Consider the following 12979-nt stretch of genomic DNA (forward strand, 5'->3'; position numbering starts at 1 on the left):
GAAACCAAATTTTGACAGGACGTAGTACAGATACTCCCACTCAACCCTGTCAAACACTTTCTCAGCGTCTAAAGAAACTACCACCTAAGGTACCACAGGGTTGGGGGAGCCAATAATGTTGAGGAGTCGTCTGGTGTTGAATGACGAATTCCTTCCAGCCACGAACCCAGTCTGGTCTGTGGAAATCAGGGCAGATAGGGCTTGCTGCAAACGAGTGACTAGGACCTTGGCGAGAATCTTTTGGTCCACATTTAAAAGTGAGATGGGCCTATAGTTGCTGCATTCAAGGGGATCCTTGTCTTTTTTTTAATAAAAGAGAAATGTTAGCTTCAGATAGGGTTGGGGGCAGTCTGCCACTAGTAAATGATTCATTGTAGACATTAACCAAATGTGGGGTTATAAGGTTTGAATATGCTTTGTAAAATTCAACGACAAACCCGTCTGGGCCAGGGGATTTGTCATTTTGTAGCTGTCCAACCGCCTCCTGCACTTCCGCCAGTGAGATTGGTGCACCTAGTTTATCAGCCAGATTACTATTGACTTTGGGATACGTAAGCATCTCCAGGGGGCTGTGGCTCTTCCAAATTTCAGGCTAGTACTCTGAAATGTACAGGTCAGAATAGAAATTTAAAAACGCATCGTTTACCAATTTGGGGTCGGTAGCCACTGCTCCCGATGACAATTTTATCCTGGGGATCAGTCTCGAGAGAGCTGCAGTCCTAGCCTGATGGGTGAGAAGTTTGCCCGCCTTATCTCCCATTTCAAAATAACGTTGCCTTGTTTTTAACAATTTGGTTTCAACCTTAGATGTTGACAAAAGGTCAAACTCGGCCTGAAATTTAAGACGTTGGTCATAAAGAAAGGGAGTGGTGGCGGCGACATATTGTGAGTCAATTTTCAATAGAGCGCCAGACCATCCTTCCCATGTCCACCTTTTTCTGGCGGGAGGCAAACGAGATCGCCTGTCCCCTCAGATATGCTTTACATGCCTCCCATAGAGTGCCTCTCGAGATGTCTGGGGTATCATTTGTTTGAAAGAAGTTGGCTATCTCCTCCTGGAAAAAATTTTTAAAACGTGGATTACTCAATAAAAGATGGGAAAGTTTCCATTGTAAATGTGGAGAGCTGTGGTTTGGGAAATTTATGACAACCGATGTAGGAGCATGGTCTGAGATCACTATACTGTAATACTCACTTGAGTTGACCCAATGCAATAGCCTATTATCAACAAAAAAAAAAATCAATTCTTGAATATGTACGATGAACGTGGGAGAAAAACGAAAAAGCTTTGGTGGATAGGTTAAGAGATCGCCAAGGATCACTTAGGCCAAGCTGGCACATAAAAGATTTCAATGTGGTGGCAGAGTTGGACAAAGTGGGGGGTCTAGAGGAGGACCTATCTAGAACAGGTTCCTGAATAAGGTTGAAATCACCACCTATAATTGGATAGTGACTGTCTATATATACACGACGCCAAAAATAAATAAATAAATAAAAAACCCTATTAACACAATTAAAACCCCTATACAGCTTCCAGTGTTTTTATACTCACTGAACCTCATAACTTCACCACTCCCGCAGGACAAAATGTAACCCTGATAGCACAGACAGTCAGACAATAACAGAGAAAAGTTTAAGCGCCTGCCATATTATAAGGCCAAAAACCAAACTAGTCACATAATAAGTCGCATAAATGTTGTGATACAACAGTCACTATGGAAAAATTCCCCCAGAGAACAGTGCAGGTTTTCCCATTACTCAACCCCTTTAAAGGGCGATATGTCCCAGAAATAGAAACCAAAGACATGAGTAGAGAGGCTGCATCTCCATGTAACAGAAAAAACAATCATCATAACTCCCACTTCGACGCAACAGGCATCTTTGTATTAAACGTTTGACTGATATTACCCCTAATAAAAATTTAAAGCATGGTCAAGGGCCAAACGGGCCATGTGGCATAGTTAACCACAACAAACAGGGGCAGACTCCATTCACAACATCGGTTCAACAAGTCCAGATGGAGTTTTACAAAAAACAATGTTCAAAAAGCATCATACGACACTAGTAAGAGTTCACAGTCACTGTGTGTTAAATATTATCGTGTCGAGACACTCTTACCGGCTGAGCAAGTTATCCCGAAGCCGGTACTGGTGTTAGCATTAGCTGCTAGTAGATTAGCCCGTGCAACGACTGCAGAGTCGGGGCAATGAAGCAGCATCATGGGGCGGACATGGACCTCACAAAGGCAGCGGCTTCTTCGACTGAGGAAAAACGTTTCTTGTTGCCATCTTTCTTGGTGATTTGAAGCTTTCCTGGGTAGAGCAGAGCTGGTCGGAGACCCAGGTTATACAGCTTAGCCATGAAATCGCGGTAGGTTGCACGTTGCTCTAAGACGTCGGGGCAGTAATCCTCATAGATGCGGACCGGCGAGTCACGGTACTTCAGGTCATTCCTCCATTTACGGGCCTCCCGGACTACCAGCTCTTTGGTCTGGTGCCGGTGGAAGCATACGATCACAGGCCGAGGCCTGTCACCCTGTCGCGGCTTAGCAGCTAGGGAGCGGTGGGCCCGGTCTAGCTCTGGTGGGGTTTGCAGCACTTGGTCCCCAAATATCTCCATCAGGACTTCAGAGAAAAAGGTTGTGGGTCGTGGACCTTCTAAGGACTCCGGCAGGCCGACAATCCTGACGTTGTTACGTCGGCTTCGTCCCTCCAAATCGATGTTCTTGGCCTTAAGCTTGGCACAAGCCTCAGATAAAGTGGAGCATGATATTTCAAGGGCCTGGATGCGTCCTTCAGTTAAATTGGCGTTGGTCTCCAAACTCACAATTCGTTCACCAAAGTCAGTCACTGTGGCTTGTACTGTGTCTAGTTTAGCTTCAAGAGAGGAAAAAGCCTACTTGAGCTCAGCAGACAGCGCCGCCGATATGGACTGGCGGTGCTCCTCCAGCAAGCTAGTCAGGGCAGGCATGCTAATCTGGCTAGCAGCAGTGGATGAGTCATCTCTTTTGGTGTCTTTTCCTTTAACCAACCTGGTTCCGGAGGCCATGAAGCATGTACAAGATATTACTCACTGTTACTAAAGAGTCGGGTCAAAATTGGGTTATAAAAAGTTATGTTTTTTCAGGTCAGTGCGGGAGAGTGCGATGCATGCGTCTACTCCATTCCTCTCTCCACCGGAATTTTAAATAACCTTTAAAATATATATAGACTTTTAAATTATACCAATGATGGTCCTCCTGAATGACTTTTAATTTGACCCAGTCAGAAGAGTTTAAAAGAGTCTGAAAGACAGATTTAGACTTGGTTTTAGATGTTGTAAGACTGCTTTGTGTGTGTGTGTGTATGTGTGTGTATGTGTGCGCGCACGCGTGTGTGTGTGCATAGATGTGTGTGTGTGTGTGTGTGTGTGTGTGTGTGTGTGTGTTGATCTCTCTCAGTGTGTGTGGAACACTTTGCAGACAAAAACACAGAGTGAACGTACGTATGCAAGCCTGTGGGTCGTCAATGGCTCTCTGAGGATCCTGATACAGGAAAGGTCGACAGCGTTCACATTGTGGACCCGCCCTGTCATGGCGGCAGTTGTCACACATGCCGCCGCTCACGCCGCCGGTGGCGTCAAAACGAGAGACATCAAAGTGACAGGAGTCGGAGTGAGCGTTACAGTTACACCCTGAGAAAGTGAAGAGAAAGAAAACGCTGAGTCACACTTCACAGGCTGACTCAAATTAATATTTTCATGAAACAGAAAACATTGAATTACAAGATAAAGTCCTGACTTTATACAAAACTACAAAACAAGAAGATAATTTATACCTGAAAACATGCTACCTCCTCTTTAACCCTGTAAAAGTCAACGCTGCTACATTACAACATCATCATTAGCTGTCCTTTAAAAACGATGTGAATGTTTCTCCTTCCGGGAAGGTGAGACTGGTTCAGGAGGGCAGCTCTTAGTTCAGTAAGAGGTGAGAACGATCTTGAAGGGAGGTTTCTTCATGGAGGATATATATGAGCGGATAATGGACTGGACCAGACTGTGGTGACCATTTATAACAAACTCTGTATGGTCTTAGTCAGTCTCCACTGAGGGCTGAAATCAAACTTGTTGCATGTTCTGTACAAAACATCAAACCAAAGTCCGACGGGTTTAGATGCCCCGCCCCTTTCTCTAACCAAAACACACTTTTACATTCCCTTTAAATAATCAAAGGCAATGGGTCCCCGATTGCCGAGTTGTTAGCTTGCACCATGTAACCCTCGATTTAGACCTCCAAGCGGGCGGCCTACGTTCAACTCTATCCGCTGTCCTGTCTAAATAAAAGCCCATAATAAAGAAAACCAAACTAACAAAAGTTCAAAGGTTGCTAAGGTAAAACTTTCTGTTAAAATGTCAAAGGTTGATCAGGTGGGTTCTGATTCTTGTGTCTTTTTGAAGACACTCATTGTTATGAAAAGTTCAAAGACTCTTGTGTTCGTGTTGGTTTCCTCTCGCCGTTCCTAATTTGTTTCACACAGCAACGCAGGAGCCTCATTGGTCATCACAGCTATCAATTATTGTTTCATACTCCTATATGTGTATCATGATTACTTTTTAATTTATAATAAGTCATTAATCCTGCGAATAAACCTCAGCTGTTGTTTTTACTGTTTCAGATATTTGGGGGAGGGAGTTCTGTTCTCAGTGTTACAACATTTCTCTAAACACTCAGAAAAAAATGTAAGCTGCTCAATGTTTGGGCCAAAAGGCGTCCTAAAACAACATCCATGTATTTATTGTTTGGCTCTGACAGGGTTAAAATCTCTTACTCCTGCAGATGTTGGCAGAGTTTTCTCCTCCAGGCCTCCAGGGGGAGTCATGGTGAAAGTCCTGACATCTCTCACAGTTTTCTCCAGCCGTGTTGTGCTGACATACACATCGACCATGAACCTGGAAGAAAGAAAAAACACATGAACCCTTTGCAGTCCAAACGTGACCAGCTCCAGTCCAAGACTAACCAAAACCAGTCCAAGACCGACCAGGACAAGTCCAAGACCAGTCTAAGACTGACCAAAACCAGTTCAAGACCGACCAGGACAAGTCTAAAACCAGACCAAGACCGACCAAAACCAGTCCAAGACTGACCAAAACCAGTCCAAGTCTGACCACGATAAGTCCAAGACCAGTCCAAGACTGACAAAACCAGTTCAAGACCAACCGAAACTAGTCCAAGACTGACCACGATAAGTCCAAGACCAGTCCAAGACTGACAAAACCAGTTCAAGACCAACCGAAACTAGTCCAAGACTGACCAAAACCAGTTCAAGACTGACCAGGACAAGTCTAAGACCAGTCCAAGACCGACAAAAACCAGTCCAGGACTGACCAGGATAACTCCAAGACCAGTCCAAGACCGACCAAAACCAGTCCAAGACTGACTAAAACTAGTCCAAGACTGACCAAAACCAGTTCAAGACTGACCAGGACAAGTCCAATACCGTATCAAGCAGGTTCTGGACCGTACCATGGCGGTCTGGTCGAAGACATCCCCCCGTCCTGGGTCAACGGGTGTACACTCGCTGGCATGTCCGTTACAGAAGCAGCTTCCCCTGACCACCATGTTGTAAAGAGCATAGTAATATTTATCCTGAGGGTTCCGACGACGACGAGCCAGTAGTGTGTCGCCCAACGTGAAGAGACGAGTGAAGTTCACACGAATGTTCGTTAACGTGATCAGATCTGAAAAAAAGATTATAATAAAAACATGTTAGAATATTAAAATATTTATTGATTTATTTAAAACAGGGACAGTGCACATTAATGAACATAAACATGTAAATATTCCAGATTACTACATGTTCTATATCTATAATAAAAACATGTATAACTGTTACAACCAATCAGAGAGCAGGATTTTCTGACCTTGGATGTTCGCTGCGTACGGGTTTCCTATTTCAAAGATTGGATCGAGAGCTTTTAGCACCACCTGGTGGACGAACAGAGAACAACAACATTTAGAGAATCAGAGTGTGTGTGTATGTGTTTGTGTGTGTTTTTGTGTATGTGTGTGTGTGTGTGTGTGTATTGTGTGTGTGTGTGTGTGTGTGTGTGTGTGGGTGTTTGTGTGTAAGTGTGTGTGTGTGTGTGTGTATGTGTGTGTGTGTGTGTGTGTGCGTGTGTGTTTATGTGTTGGGTGAGTTCATATGTTTGATATCATCTGTCAGATGTTCATGTTTATATAAATAAAGTTTTCCGGATTCGAACCCTTCACCTCTCCATCTGTTGATGGCTCTGATCCCGAGTATCGGCTGTCACAGATAACATCGTCTACGCTGTCCGCCGGCTTGTCCGACACTGAGGGAAAATGAAGCGAACAATCTTCTGCAAAGTAACGAAAAACTTTCCAGCTTCGTCCAAAATCCTTTGACCGCTCCACCAACATGGCTGCCGGACGAAAACTCTGCAGGGGGAGGACAGGAAGTGACATCACAGGAGAGGACAGGAAGTGACATCACAGGATGATTTTATAGACTGGAGTGACTGATGTTTGATAAATGGATTTCCACTACCTTGAAGGTGAGGACCAGATGACTGAACTGGAACACGGTCTCCAGATCCAGCCTGATGCTGACTTGATGGATTCCTGCAGACCACAGAGCATCAGTTACCCACTGCACAGGTAAACAGGTGATCAGAGCATCAGTTACCCACTGCACAGGTATACAGGTGATCAGAGCATCAGTTACCCACTGCACAGGTATACAGGTGATCAGAGCATCAGTTACCCACTGCACAGGTATACAGGTGATCAGAACATCAGTTACCCACTGCACAGGTAAACAGGTGATCAGAGCATCAGTTACCCACTGCACAGGTATACAGGTGATCAGAGCATCAGTTACCCACTGCACAGGTATACAGGTGATCAGAGCATCAGTTACCCACTGCACAGGTATACAGGTGATCAGAACATCAGTTACCCACTGCACAGGTATACAGGTGATCAGAACATCAGTTACCCACTGCACAGGTATACAGGTGATCATCGGGTGCATTGTAGACAGGGCAGCAGGCAAAGGCGGTGGTCTTGGTGTGCTGAACCGTGGCAGTGTAGACTGGCTCTCTGTACCTAGAATGTCACCTCTCCGGTGAGGGAGGTAGGACACTATCAGCTAGAGATACTTTTGCCCACGTCCATGAACTTCTCTGGCTTGGAACCAATCTCCTTGAGATGGACTAAAATCTCCTTTTCCTGATATGCCCAGGGTGAAAGGTGTAGAGATACTCACAAGGCCCCTGACTGAGCGCTGATGTGTTTGGGTTTTCCCCTGGGAGAACGAGGGTGAATTTTTACCCCAATGAGGCAGTGGATTGCTCCGGCTGAGGAGTCAGTCTTTGCCCCAAGTGAAGGAGTTTAAGTTCTCGGGGTCTTGTTCAAGTAAGATGGATGATGAGATGCCAAAGGCATCAAAGTTGAGCCAAAAGGCAAAGCTTTCGATTATCCATGCAATCTACTTTCCAATCCTCACCTGTGGGCATGGGCTTTGGAATGAGATCCCAACTACAGACAGCTGAAATGATTTTCCTCTGCAGGGTGTCTGGGCTCAGCCTTAGAGAGGGTGAGGAGCTCAGACACTCGAGGGCAGCTCAGAGTACAACTGCTACTCCTTTGCATTAAAAGGAGCCAGTTGAGTTGGTTCAGGCATCTGATAAGGATCTTCCTGGTTGCCTGCCTTTACAGGTCTCCAGCACGTCCAACTGGGAAGAGCCCATTAAGGAGACCCAGAGCTTCCTGGAGGGTTTATCTACCCCTTCTGGCCTGGGAAGAACTCGGGATCCCCCAAGAGGAGCTGGACATTTTTTCTGGGGAGAAGGAAGTTTAGGGAAGTTTTGGCCTGCTGCCACTGCAACCGGGCACAGATAAGTGGAAGGTAAGTGATGGATGGATAGTACAGATTAAACTGAACTCAGTGCTGCTTAAAGTGTTCCCAGTACAGAATAGACATCATACTAGATGCTGGTTGCAGCTTACAGATAAATATCTGAACAGATTCTGCATTTCAAAGTTTGATCTGAATTTGTACATGTTAAGGATAAGTCCTCTATGTACACCAAAGTTAGCCATGGAGTGCCACAAGGTTCAGTGCTTGTACCGATTCTCTTTACATTATATATGCTTCCTCTGGGTAATATTATGAGGAAACACTCCATACAGTTTCATTGTTATGCAGATGATACTCAGCTTTACATATCAATGAAGCCTGATGGCACCAGTCAGTTATGTAAACTAGAAACGTGCCTTAAGGGCATTAGGACCTGGATGACCAGAAATGTTTTGCTACTTAACTCAGACAAGACTGAAGTTATTGTGCTAGGCCCTAAAAACCTCAGAGAGACTTTTTCTAATGATATAACTGTCCTTAATGTCATCTGGCATCTAGCACCACTGTTAGGAATCTAGGAGTCCTATTTGAAGACATGTCCTTTAACTGACACAAAAAACCTGAAGCCTGAAAAACCCTAAAAACCAACCAGATGACATTAATGGATCCGTTTCCCCTCAGATCCTCCTGTGGATTCTTCTGTAAAACTCACATTTTAATACAAACATGATGTTTTACAGCTCAGTGTTTTAACAGTCTCTTTTTCATTTAGACAATAAACAGCCTGAAAAGAACAACCTGAGTTTATCACTAGGATGTCTGTGGTCACTTTAAACTCACCATTCTCAGACTGCCACCACTTCAGCTTTCTCTCAGGGTCAAATGTAGTGATGACGTTCTCGATGCGGTGGCTGTTGGGGTTGCTATGGCGATTGTAGGTCAGTCTTGAGTCACATGTGAAGCATTTCTGCTCCTCCTGATGTAAACACACATCAAACTACATGGATCAATAATCACCTTCAATATGTCAAATATATAAAACAATTATATATGTCAAATATGTCAGCTGATCAAAGGTTCTGATGGATATAACAGCTGATCAAAGGTTCTGATGGATATAACAGCTGGTTCTGACCCAACTTTATGCAGGAATGAGCAGAAGACGAAAGGATTGCTCCTCAGGGTAGAAAGAACAGAGTTGGATAATAACGGACAAATCAGAACATGTCGGAGTATGAAAGTCAAAGCACGAGCCAAAAACACGTGGATCACACAGAAAAAAAACCACACACACACACACACACACACACACACACACACACACACACACAAACACGCACACACACACACACACACACAGTACAAACACAGACACACACACACACACACACACACACACACACACACACACACACACACACACACACACACACACACACACACAGTACAGCCAACAACAGTTTGTACTGTGTGTGTGTGTGTGTGTGTGTGTGTGTGGGACTGTGTCTGTGTTTCTGTGTGTGTGTGTGTGTGTGTGTGTGTGTGTGTTTGTACTGTGTGTGTGTGTGTGTGTGTGTGTCTGTGTGTGTTAATTTAGATTGAAGTATATTTTATACATTTTGGTCCCTGACAAACTAAACAATGAACTAAACAAAACAAATATCATCACACTCAGAAAAAGGAACCCCTGATGTCACATTGTGAACTCTGACCTCCAGGTATCCAATGATGCAGTACGTCTGAGGTCCATCCAGTCCACAGGTGGACGAGGCCGACAGCCGAGCTGCTCGCCCCAACATCAAGTCACCCAGCGGGGGGTTACAGGACCCATCTGGACACCCTTCCTGGAGGTCCTGGAGATGAGCTGCAGGAAGAAGCACTGCAGAAGAAGAAACATGGCTGTGACATCATACAGATGAAGCCACCAAAAACGTCCCTTCCAAAACAGAAGCCAGTCAGCAGGCATTCGGCTTTCAGCCAGTTCCAAGGCAAAGAGAGAGCCCCCCCTCTTCCTTAGGGCGTCCACTGTAAACACACCCATGTATTCAATACGCCATGAGATGGCGCTTCCCTCACAAGAACACATCACCCTACAGTAAACCGTATTTATTGTTTAGTCAGGCATAGTTACTCAATCAATCAATTACTTAGTCTATTAATATTTTACATTAATAATCTAAATCCACACAATCCACTTTTATATAAACACTGGAACTCCTAGAATCGTAAAGCCTAACTGAATGAACTCAGCTGTCATTCTAACACATGTATTAATGAACACTGAATCACATCAGCTGCTATTCTATGATTTTCTTCATGAAATTAAACGTCTTCATTCTTTCTTCACTCGAGGATACAATAACTTGAATTTTAATGTACAAACCCTATACACATTTTCTTCTTCCTGCTCGTGTTACCCACGGTCTCTAAATGTACTATGGGATGTCGAGCCTTCAATTATCAGTCCTGCTCGTGGTACCCACGGTCTCTAAATGTACTATGGGACTATAAAAATAAAGATTGATTGATTGATTGACACACACACAAACACACAAACATACACAGTGTATGAAAACAGATGGCCATGTATGTAAAAAATTTAAAAAAATATATATAACTGAGCGGTGGGGGGCGCTTCGGAGCTTCACTGAGTGGAACAGGCTCAGAGGAAGTGCGTTGCTTTCTGGTCGAGGAATTCCCATCTTTCTAAGTTGTCCCTTAAATATCAGGAACAAGCTTAGACATTCTTGAGAGTTTAGACCAGGATTACATTGGTCTAACATGCAATCGATTTATGTGTCCTCAAAATAAAGATGCTCCACCTGTGTACCTTACCACACCTCGGCTAACCACTAACACTCCCCCTGGTGCTAATGAGGGCGCTAATGATGGGGGGACTAACGAGGGAGCTAATAATTGCACTTACTAGGGCACTAATGGAGGCGCTAAGGGGACACTAATGGGGACGCTAACGGTGGTACTGGACATGAAAATGAAAACTGAGTCATGTGGAAAACAGAACAAACACCTTGAAACTCACCGACCAGGAGGACCAGGATCATGGTGAGCTGGTCTCTGATGATCTCTGATGGTCTCTGGTGGTCTCTGAATGCTTCCTGTGTGAAAATAAATAAAAAATATGTTAAAACCAGTACATCTTATGTGAACCTGTTGCACACACACAGGTAACTACGGTAACATATCAGGCATGTGTTTAAGTAAAAATCAATGTTCTTATATAAAGGTCACATATTCTCCTCTTCAGTGTAAATAAGTCTCAGAGCTCCTCAACCATGTGTGTGAAGTTTCTTGTTCTAAATCCACTCTGATCCTGTATTTGATCATGTCTATAAACCCCTCTATTTCAGCCCTGCTCAGAACAGGCTGTTTCTGTGTCTGTACCTTTAAATGTAAATGAGCTGTGTCTGACCCCCTCTCTGGAAGGGCTTGGGTGTCTCGGGCTTTCTCGCTCCATGTCCTATTGTTTATGGTGAGACGACAGACTCAGAGGGCAGAACAAAGAACTAGCTGTGGGAGTGTCACCCACCTGGGGGAGGAGTTACTGCCCTTTGTGATGTCATGAAGGGAAAATCTCCAAACAGCCTGTTTGAGCACACATTTTCTGAAAAGTGGAGCAGGCAAAAGACAGAGAGGATGGACTTTTCTCATCATTGGGGGGTTTGTAGACGGACTAGAGACACACACACACACATATATATATATATATATATAGAGAGAGAGAGAGAGAGAGAAAGAGAGAGTTAGAAGAACATGGTGAAGTGGATTTTAAATAATTTGTGACCATTGATCAAAAATGTAACTTATACGTAAAAAACCAAGGGCACATCCCTATGTCTTTACTCAGCTCCCCCTTTTCCTGAACTCCCCCCCCCCCCCCCCACACACACACACACACACACACACCACAATAATGAGTGAACCCTGGAGGCAGCCATGGCCTTTAGAGGGAATGTTTGAGCCTCAGCTGTAATCGCTGGGATTACCGTCAGAGAGTCTCTGAGAGCACCACACCCTGTCCTCGTGTTTCATAAAATACATTGAAATAAACTTTTATCTGTATGTTATCTGTATCTGTCTTCAAAATATTTAATAAAATACATGTTTATGTTCTCTTCACATGTTCTCTTCACATGTTCTCTTCAAGTGTTCTCTTAACATGTTCTCTTCACATGTTCTCTTCACATGTTCTCTTCAAGTGTTCTCGTAACATGTTCTCTTCACATGTTCTCTTCAAGTGTTCTCTTAACATGTTCTCGTAACATGTTCTCTTCACATGTTCTCTTCAAGTGTTCTCTTAACATGTTCTCTTCACATGTTCTCTTCAAGTGTTCTCTTCACATGTTCTCTTCACATGTTCTCTTCACATGTTCTCTTAACATGTTCTCTTCAAGTGTTCTCTTCACATGTTCTCTTCACATGTTCTCTTCAAGTGTTCTCGTAACATGTTCTCTTCACATGTTCTCTTCAAGTGTTCTCGTAACATGTTCTCTTCACATGTTCTCTTCACATGTTTTCTTCACATGTTCTCTTCACATGTTCTCTTTAAGTGGTCTCTTCACTTGTTCTCTTCACATGTTCTCTTAACATGTTCTCTTCAAATGGTCTCTTCACATGTTCTCTTCAAATGGTCTCTTCATATGTTCTCTTCAAGTTTTCTCTTCACATGTTCTCTTCACGTGTTCTCTTGTGTTGTTTAACTTAAGTCATTGTTCCAGTCATCTACACCTGATCTTACCTGATCTACACCTGATCTACACCTGATCTACACCTGATCTAAACCTGATCTAAACCTGATCTAAACCTGATCTACACCTGATCTACACCTGATCTTCACCTGATCTTCACCTGATCTACACCTGATCTTCACCTGATCTACACCTGATCTACACCTGATCTTCACCTGATCTACACCTGATCTTCACCTGATCTACACCTGATCTTCACCTGATCTACACCTGACTTACACCTGATCTACACCTGACTTACATCTGATCTACACCTGATCTTCACCTGATCTAAACCTGATCTACACCTGATCTTCACCTGATCTACACCTGATCTTCACCTGATCTAAACCTGATCTTCACCTGATCTAC

At 43.9% G+C, this 12979-nt stretch overlaps 1 protein-coding gene across 1 annotated transcript in view; it reads right to left on the reverse strand.

Annotated features, from left to right (window-relative positions):
* lamb4 (laminin, beta 4) overlaps positions 1-11047 on the reverse strand; it is a 42311-nt gene extending 31264 nt beyond the window's left edge. The window contains exons 1-9 of the mRNA XM_061036249.1: positions 10903-11047; positions 9575-9741; positions 8703-8838; positions 6549-6622; positions 6251-6439; positions 5902-5965; positions 5504-5718; positions 4809-4929; positions 3484-3672 (exon numbers count right to left, since the gene is read on the reverse strand). Of these exons, the coding sequence (XP_060892232.1) occupies positions 3484-3672; positions 4809-4929; positions 5504-5718; positions 5902-5965; positions 6251-6439; positions 6549-6622; positions 8703-8838; positions 9575-9741; positions 10903-10924 (1177 nt within the window). The 5' untranslated portion in view covers positions 10925-11047. The remainder of the gene's footprint in view (positions 1-3483; positions 3673-4808; positions 4930-5503; positions 5719-5901; positions 5966-6250; positions 6440-6548; positions 6623-8702; positions 8839-9574; positions 9742-10902) is intronic.
* Positions 11048-12979: the final 1932 nt, after the last annotated feature.

The sequence above is a fragment of the Labrus mixtus genome, chromosome 4 (assembly GCF_963584025.1).
Source record: "Labrus mixtus chromosome 4, fLabMix1.1, whole genome shotgun sequence".
NCBI lineage: Eukaryota > Metazoa > Chordata > Actinopteri > Labriformes > Labridae > Labrus > Labrus mixtus.